General features: G+C 38.4%; 1 protein-coding gene across 3 annotated transcripts in view; it reads left to right on the forward strand.

The window, feature by feature from the left end:
- The first annotated feature begins 789 nt into the window (after positions 1-789).
- The window catches only part of SLC15A2 (solute carrier family 15 member 2), a 35,318-nt gene continuing 22,306 nt past the window's right edge, over positions 790-13,801 (forward strand). For 2 of the 3 annotated variants that reach the window (XM_046657925.1, XM_046657926.1), the window contains exons 1-5: positions 790-832; positions 2,205-2,392; positions 4,238-4,325; positions 4,927-5,068; positions 12,968-13,060. In XM_046657925.1, coding sequence (XP_046513881.1) covers positions 790-832; positions 2,205-2,392; positions 4,238-4,325; positions 4,927-5,068; positions 12,968-13,060 — 554 coding nt within the window. Of the gene's footprint in view, positions 833-2,204; positions 2,393-4,237; positions 4,326-4,926; positions 5,069-12,624; positions 12,761-12,967; positions 13,061-13,801 lie in introns of those variants that run through there. The other variant, XM_046657927.1, reaches the window with a different exon arrangement.

Genomic DNA, 13,801 nt, shown 5'->3' on the forward strand with positions numbered 1-13,801 from the left:
TGTGTGTGTGTGAATTGCTCTGGAAATTTATTTATATATATATATATACACATATGTATATACGTATGTATGTATGTCATCCCAGAGGAAGATTGACACACATGTTAGCTCAGTGACAACTTTCCTCAGGCGAAAAGAGGAGGATTGGCAACAGATGTTAGCATAGGGCCAATCTTCCTCACACACAAAAAAAGAAGAAGAGTTTCATCTAAACAAGAGTATCAGAGAACCAATGCCAATATGCTAAAGTTTAGTATTTGGGGTGCCTATGAGCACAAATGAACTGGTGCATTGCATGCAGCTGCTATTCCATCTGCTCTGCCAGATCAAATGCTATCCTACAGGTACGAGGCCAGAGTAAGGGTAGCCACTGACAATTAGATCTTCAAGCCAGGGGCTGGCCTGGTGGCACAGTGGTTAAGTTCACAAGTTCCACTTCCTGGCAGCCCAGGGTTTGCCGGTTCAGATTCCAGATGCGGACATGGCACCTTTTGGCAAAAGCCATGCTGTGGTAGGCGTCCCACGTATAACGTAAAGGAAGATGGGCATGGATGTTAGCTGAGGGCCAATCTTTCTCAACAAAAAGAGGAGGATTGGCAGTAGTTAGCTCAGAGCTAATCTTCCTCAAAAAAACCCAAAAACATTTAGATCTTCAAGCCATCTGTGCCTCTAGTGGTTAACTTGACTAGTAACTTTTGACTGTTCATTTGTTTTGCATCCAGAGTCGCTAACCAAACCGGATCAGAAAGGACACTACCTCCTGAAAGAATAACTACTGCTTAATCATTAATGTCACAGCCAGGAATGAAGCTGGACTCTTCTCTGGATAAAGGTTGGTGGGAGAGAGGGGGGTTGAGGAGTGTAACAGAAGCTGAGAAGACATGGTCAAAGTCTGAGGGAGAGTTTAGGGAAGAAAGGGTTGAGTTTATGCTGGCCTTATTTGTCAATAAATTACTCAAATAGGTAATGTAAGAATTTTGTGAGGGATAGAGTCGTACATTCTCTCTCATATTCTCAAATAAAAGAATTCGTTCTCCTGTTTTCTGGCTTCCCTGTTTTAGTCCTCATTTTTCTACAGTTCTCTGGCCATCCTTTTCCTGTTTCTTCTGACTGACAACTAGAAGGGCACCATGGTCTTGCGTTCTTCTTTTGCCTCTGACTCAGAGAAAACAGTACTGTATAAAATCCATCTGTCGTCGTCATGCGTATTCTCATTCCTCCTCTGACAAGGGCTAGGTATACTTCTGGAGTCACTTGGGAGTGTATCCACTGAAAACTAAGGAAATGGATGTTTTCAATAGTACCTAGAAAGTAACTGGCTCATAATTTTTGTTCAAGTTAAATTTTATTTATTAATGAAATGATGGATTCATCTTGAAGTGAGAAAGTGAAAACACAGGGAATGAATTTATCAAAGAAGAATGATTCTCGAATGTACATCCCCAACTCTTTCTCTCATTTTCTTTAGCCCAACCCCTTAATTGCTTATAACGTATTTCTAGTTGAACTTTATTATGTTGAAAACCAAAATTACCATCTTTTCTATCTCTCCAAATTAAATTTTGTGATGACTTTCCCTCTTCTATGCATTTCAATTCCCCTACATTCCTGCATTTCTCTTGCCATAGCCTCCATACCTGAATAATGACCATAGGCGTTACTTATACTAATCTCTCCCATCTGTTACAGCATAGCAAAAATTCCAGGTCTGCCATTTTCTGGCCATGTGACTTTGGACAATTTACTTAACCGCTTGGGACATTAGTTCCTGTAAAATGGGGATAGTAGGAAGAATTAGAACATATATACACACACATATATATATACACATGCACGTATATCTATACAGAGATATAATATATATGCAATGCATATATATTAACTTGCCCATAATAGGTGTTGAATAATTGGCTACAACTGTTACCCTGAAATTAATTTTTTAATCTATTCTCCAGGCATTATATTCTTAAATGGTCTCTGTTCATTTGCAGTCGTCCAGCATTGTGTGGTGCCATCTTGTGACGTGTTGTTCTCACTTCCCCATGCTCTACCTTTTACATAATCCTTCTTTTGAACTAGTCTCTAAGACCCAACCCTTTCTTTTCCTACAGCTTTCTGCTTTGCTCTGGGCTAGGCAGTTGCTGAAGCCTGACACCCACAGGGTTAAACCTAATTGCTGAAGCCACCCCCTCTTCCCCTCCCAGTCCCCCTTTTCACAGTAGGCTGGCAGCTGTCCCAACTGCCTACCGAAGCCAAATGCTTGAGGAGAGAGAGTAAGGAGCCAGCCATGAATCCCTTCCAGAAAAATGAGTCCAAGGAAACTCTTTTTTCACCTGTCTCCACTGAAGAGGTACCACCTCGACCCCCCAGCCTTCCAAAGAAACCACCTCCGGTGAGTCCTCAGGTTCAGTTCTGCCTCTGACAGTAACAGACTTGCTCTTTGGGTTCCCCTGCTTGGCCTCTGGAGCTTCAGGCTGTTCCGTATAAGGGTGTTAAAAACTATTCTTGCTTGGAGTTAGGATTAACCTGATAACCACATCTGAATAGAAGTTTCCTTTGCTTAGGAGAGGAAGCAACAGGAGGAGGCAGAATTCTTCCACTGGGATCCAGGACTTTGCTGCATTTCATTGTATATTCTGAGATTCTCTGGGGTAAAAGAAAAAGCAATTTGAATGTCCAGGGAAACTTGGCAAGCACTCCTATCTGGAGAACTGTGTGCGATTGTTCCTTCTTTACCAATCTAAAAACTCAGCCCTTAGTTCCTCCTGTGTGCAGAGTCTTTGCTGGACACCAAGAGAAGTTTTAGAATAGATGCAGTCTCTGCTACTATGTATCTAGTTTACAGTAGGAGACAGGACAGAGAAACAAAGTAATAATAATGTTTTATATTATATACTTGTTAAAACACTTGCAAATTCCTTATCTCATTCAATCTTCATGTCAAAATCCTGTAAGTGGAGAGGATATAGTAGTAATGGCCAGTCTTTACTGACTTCTTCCTATGGGCAAAGAGGTGGTAGTATTCTAGAGAGAGTAGTTTCTTTGGAATAACAGAACTGAAGCATAAAGACAGGTGTAGTGACATGGCTCGGGTCAGTATGTTAACACAGCCAGTGATACTGTTACATAACTAGTCAAAGTGTGTTAACTAAACTCCAGGTTGCATAATTCTCAAGCTGTGAGCTGGGAAGGTAAAAAGCCCAGTTAATTGTGTCTTTCAAGCAAGTTTTTAACACATTAACATATATTAATATTTAGGAAGGTTGTTTATATATATCCATACTGGTAAAAGAATGAATACATTAATTTATTACTCTATTTCTTTGTCTGTCTGTTTATTTATATCTCTTCTGGTCCTGAAGAATTTAAGACAGCTTACAAAGATGTATATACTTCTTTTGAATGAGAGGCAATAAAAATCTCATGATAAGACTTGACTGTCCCAGGACAGACATCTCTCTCTCTCTCTTTCACGTTAGCTGAGCTATCGTAATGGGTAGAGATTTGGAATAAAATATGATATTCCTTATATTCTGACTGATATTGTTCATGAAATAGCATTGTCCTTTTAATGTCCAAGAGAATTAGCATGAAAATGTTATAGAATCTCTTTCATAGGAACAGTGGACATTTAATTTTACAAGATTTAAGAACTCTCTGCCCAAGGTCAAGGTGATCAATTAGCTTCCCTTTAGGAGTCTGTACCAGGCTCTGTGCCTGGCTCCAGCAGCCTCTGAATGGGAAGCCTTCATATTGCCAGGATTCTTCCCAGCATGGTGAACAGGGCAGATGGGGACAAGAGAGGTTAGTCCCACACGGTGAAGCTAAGCAGGATGCTGGCATCTGAATGTGACTGCTTGGATATCAAATCCTCCAGAGGCCAACTCTTTGTTCTGTTCCCAGAAATAAGTATGCCTATTCTACCCAGAACCCCAGGCTTTTCATTTAGTAGTTGTAGGAAGATGAGGAGGTCCTGGTGTCTCCAATCGAGGAATGTCTGAGCAGTTCCATGTTAAACAAATGAAGAACAAAGTAATATTAAAAATAGCTTCTATTATTCCTAAATCAGCATTGCAAGCACTTTTAGTGTGATAATAGCTGTTTCATGACAAATAGGTGCATTGCTTCACATTATTTATCATCGTAATTTAAAGTGAATGGTTTTTTTCTGTTGTGGAGTGATCTACTAGTTTAAATAAGGGAAAAGAGCTCACGCTTGAACATTTTTGTTTCACAGAAAATCTGTGGCTCCAACTATCCCCTGAGCATTGCCTTCATTGTGGTGAATGAATTTTGTGAGCGCTTTTCCTATTATGGCATGAAAGGTAATTTTGTATCCCAGAGTCCTACTCTTCTCCACTCACCCTCATCCTGTGTTTGTAACAACCTGTTTACACTTATTTCCCTTACTCACTCTTTCTGCCTTCATTCAAATTGATCCTTTCCTTTGGCCAAGACTGCCAATAAATGCCTCATGGGATTTCACCTAGTAACTCATACAGGCCAAGAGCAGAAAGGCCTACCAGAAACCAGAACACAGCCTGTGAGAATATAAGTGGGAAAACTCTCATCACTTGAGTTCCATTCTTCATATCTCTTCCTCAGGTCTATGAACTATATTGTTGATGGGAAAGAGAAGGAAGGGATATTGGAAGCACCATGTTATCTTCATGATTGGGCTAAATGATGTTATGGGTACACATAGCCTAAGGGAAGAGTATTGCATTTGTACATTAAGCATAGCCCCATTCACTCCCACAATTCCCATGGGCCCTGCTTCTACTGCCCAGCAGCCACCCCTCAGTCACTTTGCTGATAGGAGAGTTGAAGGTCAAGATCACCTTGAAAGACCAGACATCAAATATACTTCTCCTCCATAAGTCATTTTCATGCATCATCTTATTTTGTCTCCTTTTTTCTCCTCAGCTGTGCTGACCCTGTATTTCCTGTATTTCCTGCACTGGAATGCAGACACCTCCACATCCGTATACCATGCCTTCAGCAGCCTCTGTTATTTCACTCCTATCCTGGGAGCAACCATTGCTGACTCATGGTTGGGAAGATTCAAGTAAGGAAGATGGGAGGTCATATACACAGAAGTTTCACAGAGTAATTGTGCAGAGGTTATCACTTCTAGCTTCTTGCTTCCAAGAAAGAACATACTTACTCATCCATGGCAAATAAGAATCTCTCTAAGACTGACAACACAGAAAGGTTATGTCTCTTCATCGTCAATTTTTCCAATATTTTTACATCCTTTTAAGTCAGGAGTTTTGGGGGTTTTTCCCCTTAAATCTAATTTTAATCTTCCATTCTGTAATTTAAGACCAATTCTTGTTCTAATCTCAGGGGCAATATATTGCTACCCACCAGAAGATTATAATTTTAGAGACCTCAGTGTAGTTGTTTGATATATTGTCCATCTCTTCTCCAGACTGAGTCATCCCAACTCCTTAAGTATCTTCTTGAGTTTCCCTTTTCAGCTCTTTTACCATCTCTGTTTCATTTCTCTAACCACTTTCTCTGGTTTCCTTCTTAAGAATATCATAAATATTTTCATGAGTTAGATTAATGGTCTATCCAGTTCAGTATCTTTTAAGTCTCTGAAAATAACACCAAGAGACATTTATGGGATAATGTTATAGTTGTCCCCTATAACATTATTCTTAGAGGCCAGAGATGGATCTTGGATCTTCATCACCCAATTATTTTCTACAGACTTGTCATCTATGAATTTGTCTAAACTAGCATTTCTCAGAGTGCATTCTGTTGAAAATCAGTTATATAGGATATAATGAATGTTATGTAGAAAGATAAAGCTCTCATGGTCAAATAAGTTTGGGAAATGCTCAACTGAACAAAGCTAAAAAGTTTTCTTTACTGCTTGGCTTTTTTTTTAGTTTGAATTTATTTATTGAGGCGACATTGATTTATAATATTGTATAAATTTCAGGAGTACATCATTATATTTCGCCTTCTGTATAGCCTACATCGTGTTCCCCAGCAAAAGCCTAGCTGCCATCTGTCACCATACACATGTGCCCCTTTACCCCTTTTGCTCTCCCCTCATCCTCCTTTCCCCCGGTAACCACCAATCTGTTTTCTGTATCTATGTGTTTGTTTATTTTCCACATATGAATGAAATTATGTAGTATTTGGCTTTCTCTGTATGACTTATTTCCCTTAGCATAATACCCTCAAGGTCCATGCAGGTTGTTGCAAATGGCAAGATTTCATCTTTTTTATGGGTAAGTAGTATTCCAGTGTGTGTGTGTGTGTGTGTGTGTGTGTGTGTGTGTGTGTGTGTGTATTATCTTTATCCATTCATCCATCAATGAGCACTTAGGTTGTTTCCAAATCTTGGTATGAATAATGCTGCAATGAACATAGGGGTGCATATATCTTTTTGAATTAGTGTTTTTGTGTTCTTTGGATAAATACCCGGAAGTGGAATTGCCGGATCATATGGTACTTCTATTTTTAATTTTTTGAGAAATCTCCTTACTATTTCCATAGAGGCTGTACCAATTTACATTCCCATGAGCAGTGTACGAGTGTTCCCTTTTATCCACATCCTCTCCAACATTTGTTATTTCTTATCTTTTCAATAATAGCCATTCTGATGGGTGTGAAGTGATACCTCATTGTGGTTTTGATTTGCATTTCCCTAATAATTACTGATATTGAACATCTTTTCATGTACCTATTGACTGTCTGTATATCTTTTTTGGAAAAATGTCTGTTTAGATCCTCTTCCCTGTTTTTAATGGAGTTGTTTATTTTTTTGTTGTTGAGTTGTATGAGTTCTTTATATATATTAGATATTAACCCCTTATCATATATATGATTTTCAGATATCTTCTCCCAATTGGCAGGTTGTCTTTTTGTTTTGCTGATGATTTCCTTTGCTGTACTATGCTTTTTAGTTTAATGTAATACCATTTGTTTCCCTTGCTTGAGGAGACACATTCAAAAGGATACTGCTAAGACTGATGTCAAAGAGCATACTGCCTGTGTTTTCTTCTAGGGGTTTTATGGTTTCAAGTCCTACATTCAAGTCTTTAATCCATTTTGAGTTAATTTTTGTGAATAGTGTAAGATAACGGTCTACTTTCATTCTTTTGCATTGGCTGTCCAGTTATCCCAGCATCATTTACTGAAGAGACTTTCCTTCCTCTAGTGTATGTTCTTGATTCCTTTGTGAAAAATGAGCTATCCGTAGATGTGTGCATTTATTTCTGGGCTCTCAATTTTGTTCCATTGATCTCTGTGTCTGTTTTTGTGTCAGTACCATGTTGTTTTGATCACTACAGCTTGTAGTATATTTTGAAGTCAGGGATTGTGATGCCTCCAGCTTTGTTCTTTTTTCTCAGGATTGCTTTGGCTATTTGGGGTCTTTTGTTGTTCCACACAAAATTTAGGATTCTTTGTTCTATTTCCATGAAAAATGTCACTGGGATTTCAATAGGGATTGCATTGAATTTATAAATTGCTTTAGGTAATATGGACATTATAACTATGTTAATTCTTGAAATTGATGAGCATAGAATATATTTCCATTTCTTTGTGACTTCTTCTATTTCTTTCAACAATGTCTTATTGTTTTCAACATACAGGTCTTTTACGTCTTTGGTTAAGTTTGTTCCTAGGTATTTTACTCTTTTGTTGTGATTGTAAGTGGAGTCATATTCTTGATTTCTCTTTCTGCTATTTCACTATTAGAGTACACAAATGTGACTGATTTTTGCTTGTTGATTTTATACTCTGCAACTTTACTGTATTTTTTTATTATTTCTGATAGTTTTTTTGGTGGATTCTTTAGAGTTTTCTATATATATAAAATCATGTCATCCATAAATAGTGACAGTTTTACTTCTTCCTTTCCAATTTAGACCCCTTTTATTTCTTTTTCTTGCCTAATTGCTCTGGCAAGGACTGTATATAAAAAGTATAAGCCATGGTCTTTATTCCGTTATAGAATAAAAGACTCACATACATGACAAGTACTTTCATTTATTTTTTAAATGACTTTCTTTAAAATTGAGGCTGTGTAGTTCTGGGATTTGGTGAACAATAGCTTCCTGCCTGTTTCAGAGGAAATTTAAAAACTTCCCCTTGTGTCCTCAATCTCAATCCTTTTTGAGGTATTTTTAAATTTATTTTTATTGAGGTGCAACTTACATAAAGCAAAGTATACAAATCCAAAAGTCTTAAGTGTACAGCTTGATGAAGTTTCACATATGTATCCCCATCACCTGGATCACTCTCCCTAGGCTCTTTATACCCTTAATATTCCCCTCTCTTGCTTTCAAATTCTCCTTGAGAGACAGTCTTTTCCTGTACCTAGAAGCAGGTGCAAGTCTCTGATAGCCTTAAACAAACAAACAAAACTATTGTTAACCCTTCTTGTCCTATCTTCTTTGTCTTATTACCAGTATCTCCAAATTTTAAAAAGAATCATCTATAATTGTTGCCTTCCTTTCTCACTCTTCATTATCACTCTTTAGGGCAGAGTAATATAATGCAATGCAATAGAATCCAATCCAATTCAATTTAATCTGATCGAATTTAATTCAATAAATGTTTATCGAGTACTTTCTTTTTGTCCAAAGAAGATGGGAGATAAAGAGATGAATTAAGACATAAATACGTGCTTCACATTGTTCATGTTCAACTAGCTTTAATAAGAGCAGATTGTGGTGAGTACAATAAAATGTAGTATAAGTAGTCTTTTATCCTATTGAAATTCCTCTCTCCCAAGATCACTGATAATGATCTCTTTGTTAACAAATTCCAGTTGTCTTTTCTAAATTCTTGTTCACTTTGAACTTGTTTTAACATTTCAGGCTGTTTATCACTCCTGTACTCTCTAACCTTCCTGGGCTTCTCCGTCACTCCTATCCTCTTGAAACTTACTGGGCTTCTCTAACCAGTATTTTCTCGTTCTTTTTCCCTTGCTTTTTTGGCTTCTTTCTTATTTGGCTTCTCTTTTGTCTTTTGTTTACTTCACTCTTCACTCTTTCCTGAATGTAGGCATTTCCCCCAGGGTATATCTTTTACTCTCTTCTCTTTCTCCAGATTCTCCCTTAGCAAGCCCAATGGTGTTAATATTAGCTAGATACAGACAGCTCCTCAAACTCCGTAATCTTAACCTGTCACTCAAGCTCCAATATGCATTATGACTGCATATCGGCATTCGTCTCCCGGATGTTCCACCTCATCCTCACTCACCAACCTGTTCTTTCTCCTGGCATCCCTCTCCCACCTCCAATCGGTTAATGAAATTCCACCAGTTCTATTTCTATAATATCTCTCACATTTATCCCTCTTCAACACTGAATGCTACTGCCATTAATTGCCACTACCCTAGTTTTGGTCTTCATTGCCTCTATTGAAATGGACACCTAAAATATTTTCACTGCTTCTTATATCCTTTTCTTACAATTGAATCTATACCCTACAGCCCAATTAATCTTCTTAAAAGAAATCTCTGTTCACATTACTATTCTGCTCAAAAATTTCTACTGACTAACTCATTGTCTACTAACCTCATCCCAATTTACTGTTCTGCTCTTATTGTCATACTTACTCCCTTTCAAGAATGTCCACTAGAGAAAAACTGAATACTAGTATTTCCCCAACAGTAGCCAGTGGCATCTCTTTTCCACGTCTGCTTGCACTGTTTCTACTTCACGGAATCTCCTTCCTCTCCATCCTTCCACGTCCAAACCTTTTAAGGCTCAGTTCAAATGCTACCTACGCTATGGAGTATTCTTTGCCCCTCACTTTTTACTACTCGCCAGAAGTAATCTAATCTTCTCTGAACTCCTTATTTTTTACCCTCTTATGGCATTTACCAAACTCTGTCTTATTATACTTATTTGTGTATAAATCTAATATCTTCTTTCAAATACGGAGAGGAGAAAGTCTCATTTATATTTTTATCTACAGCACCTAGAACAGTGCATGGTAAGTGTTTCAATTAATAAATTTATTTACCTTCAGATACACAAATGTAAGCACAAGACTGAGCATAGATGTGGGCAGGCATGAAAACGATTTTGCTTTTGTTGTGGGTATTGTGGTTGCTTCTTAAATAACAAAACTCTTTTGAGGATGTATTGGTATCTCCTTCAGAAAAGAAGTGAGTTGGAGAAAGCATAGATACTCGTTCTCCTGTTCTTTGTGTGTGTGTGTCTATGAGTCCACATGTACAAAGAGAATAACAGCATCCTAAGAAAATAGCATTTGAAACTGCCTTCTCACCATACGTCACCCCTGCTTTCCTTAGGTTGGAAAATCAGGAAAAGAGCAGGTTTTTCTCTTCACTCTCTTCTCTTAACAAAGAAAATGAGCACCCAGGATCCCTGGCTCTTGCACCGTGTGAGGAACTCCCCATGCCAGGAGAGAAGGGAAGCTTCCTTCTGGGCTACACAAGAAAGAGTAGCCAATAGACACACAATGGAAAACAAAAGTTATTAAGCATGGATATTGGCTTTTCATGATTTCCATAAACGTCTACTGACAGGATGCTAGGATGCTATTTTTGATGTCAAGTTTCTTTTAAGAGAGAAAAACATTTTTAGTTGATTTTTATACCCTGTCACCCAAAGCCTATCAGTCTGGACTCTTGACCTTGGCAATCACTTACAACCACTCTCTTAAATGTGTTTATTGCCAAATATTCTTTTGGATGCCCTCCCTACACTTCTCCTTTCTCTTTCTCTGAGTGAGTCTATAGCGTATCCTTTCCCTCTCCCACCTTTTTTGTCATGTAAGAGCTGACCCTCTTTGTGCTAACTCTCTTCCTCTGCCACCACTGCGCGTACTCCTTAGTTCCTAAACTCTAAATAAAAATGGCTCTTGTGGTAAAATAAAATTTAAAACTTCTTCCCCTTCCCTTTCCTTTTTCCACGTTAACTTCTTCATGATAAAACTGAAGGAACACTGGGCTATGAGTCAGAAAGTAGAAATTCTAGACCTAACCCTAATACTAATTAGAATGCCACTTTAGGAATTACCTTTGACCTCCCTGGATTTCACTTTCCTCATCTGTAAATGGAAGATTGGTCAAATCTATCTAACACAATTCTATGTCTTATTGTTGGGATTACAATGACCCCAATGACCCCATTTCAAAGGCAGAATCTTGAAGTCTCTCTTGATTTTTTTTTTCTTTTCTTGAGGAAGATTAGCCCTGAGATAACTTCTACCACCAATCCTCCTCTTTTTGCTGAGGAAGACTGGCCCTGAGCTAACATCAGTGCCCATTTTCCTCTGCTTTGTATGTGGGACACCTGCCACAGCATGATTTAGCATGGCTTGACAAGCAGTGAGTAGGTCTGCACCCAGGATCTGAATGGGGGAACCCTGGGCTGCCGAAGCAGATGTGTAAACTTAACTGCCGTGCCACCAGGCTGGCCTCCTTGATTTCTTTCTCCTTCTGTTGAAGTTTCCTGCCATTAGTGTCCTCTCTCATATTTATTTCCTAGACTAATTCCCTGAGTCTTTTACCTAGAAGATTGCTTATTTTCCTTCTAAGCCACTTACACTCTCTCATTCATTTAGTCCAACTATATGATATTGCTCTGATCTCTACTCAGTCTCTATTTCTCTAGCTCAGACTTCTTTTTTCTCTATGACGATCTAGCGTAGATCATCTCTTTTGGGTTCATGACGGCTGGACTTGTTTCAGTCCTTTTTCATTCTCTTCTTTCTATTTATTCTTTTTATTCCACTGAACAGAACTTTTCTCTAGAAGACACTACAAAGCCTTTTGTGAAAGGCCCCCTCCCCCTGATATTAATTAACCTTTGATTAGTCACCCAAATTCTTATTCCCTACTTGCCATTATAAACCCTCTAATGTCCTTTCCCTGGAGAGCCAGATTAGAAAGATTAGGCATTTAGAATGAGAAATCCACATCCTGAGATTTCTGGCATCTCCAGCCTCTCTCTGATACCTTCATTCATAGTATATATCACTACATATGTTCTTATTGGAATTCTTCACTTTCCTACTACCTATTTGCCATTCAGGTTTTTTGGAAAAAACAACACAAAAGGAAATCCCGAACAACTGCATGATCTCTTTTTAAAATTTTTTTGCTGAGGAAGATTTGCCCTGAGATAACATCTATGCCAAGCTTCCTCTATTTTTTAGTACACGGGCCACCAGCACAGCATGGCTGCTAACAGAGCAGTGTAGGTCCATGCCTGGAAACCAAACCTGGGCTGCTGAAGCAGAGCATGCTGAAATTAACCACTAGGCCACCAGGGCTGACCCCCAACTGCATGATCTTTGTCACTGGACAGTCTATCCAAAGTCCCTGGCTGCTTTCTTACGCTTGGTAACTTATCCATGAAGAAACTGCAGTGGGGATTACAATTAACCCAAGTGTTCAAGTGACCAGGCTGAACCTGGGAGCCCTTTACCTCTGTATATACCCAGTGGTTGGGTTTAGAGAAAGTTTTTTGTGTTCGCCATTCCTTTTTCCTGTTTACTTAGAGTTATTCTTTGACTCCTGTCGATTTCTAGAGCCGAAGACATTCCTTGAGAAGACACCTCAGGTCAAAACATCCTGTTCTTCTTGTTCTCCTAACTTAAAACACCATCACTTGTTACAAATCCATCCCGGTCTTAACTTATCTGTACAAGAGCCGGGATGCTCTGTGTGTGTGTGGGCTGAGTGGGGGGAAAGGAGAGGTCAGGTATAAGAAAGGAGCTTGAAGGGAATGTCCATTACCTCTGACACTACCGGGTAAAGAGTTGCTTTCTCTTTCTTTAATTAGTTCACTTCATTCACCATTATTATTTCTATTTGCATTTCTCAGGTACTTCTTTCCTCCTCCACCCCTTCTTCCTCCGATTCCATTTATCCTGGCACTGAGAACAGTATGAACTCTGTCTGTACTACTCAAGTTTCTGAATTCTATTTATAGACTGACTGAGTTAATTCTCTCAACAGGACCATCGTCTATCTCTCCTTGGTGTATGTGCTTGGCCATGTGATCAAGTCCTTGGGTGCCTTACCAATACTGGGGGGACAAATGGTACACACGTGAGTAAAATCATGGAATAAACTGAACTTTTCTTCCATTAGACAGGTAAATGTCTCATGCATTCATTACAGATGATTTTCTGTTTTCTTACCAAAGATGTCCCTTTATTTTCCAACTTACAGTTTTATTGCCAAATTGGTTAAGAAAAACAATTTTTTTATGACCAGTTTAACTCTTTCCTACTTTATCCGAGCTCATTTGTTTTTACTAAACATTTGGGGACTTGTAGAATGCCTGGTTAGTATCCTCTTCGTAAAAACTCTTCATATGTTCGAAGACGATCGATAAAATCTATACGCCCTCCATATTCCCTCACCTGTTCACCCACCCATACATCTGTACTTTACCAGGGTTAAAAAAAGTCTGTAATATTTCCTTATAATACATTGTAGAAATTATATTCAAAGCTTGGATTATTTCCATTTGTGTGTAGTTCCATATATTCCAATTGCTCTATCCCTCTTTACCTAAACTATGATGTTTAAGGGACCAGAGACATTTGATAGATTCTGATATCTGTCTGTCCAGTCAGTAGAGAGGATTACAGTTGTTCAAGAGGCAGGTCATACACATTCATGCTTATAATGTGCCTATACATGTATTTATCCTTTCAGTTAAGAATTTTGTTTGAAATCTAATAAATATAAGATACCTCCTTATTGGTGTACCACCAAAAATCAGTGACACTTCTATTAATTAAGATGAATTTTAACATTTTATTTTGTGTTAGTAAGGATATG

Source organism: Equus quagga, chromosome 4 (assembly GCF_021613505.1).
Source record: "Equus quagga isolate Etosha38 chromosome 4, UCLA_HA_Equagga_1.0, whole genome shotgun sequence".
Taxonomy (NCBI): Eukaryota; Metazoa; Chordata; class Mammalia; order Perissodactyla; family Equidae; genus Equus; species Equus quagga.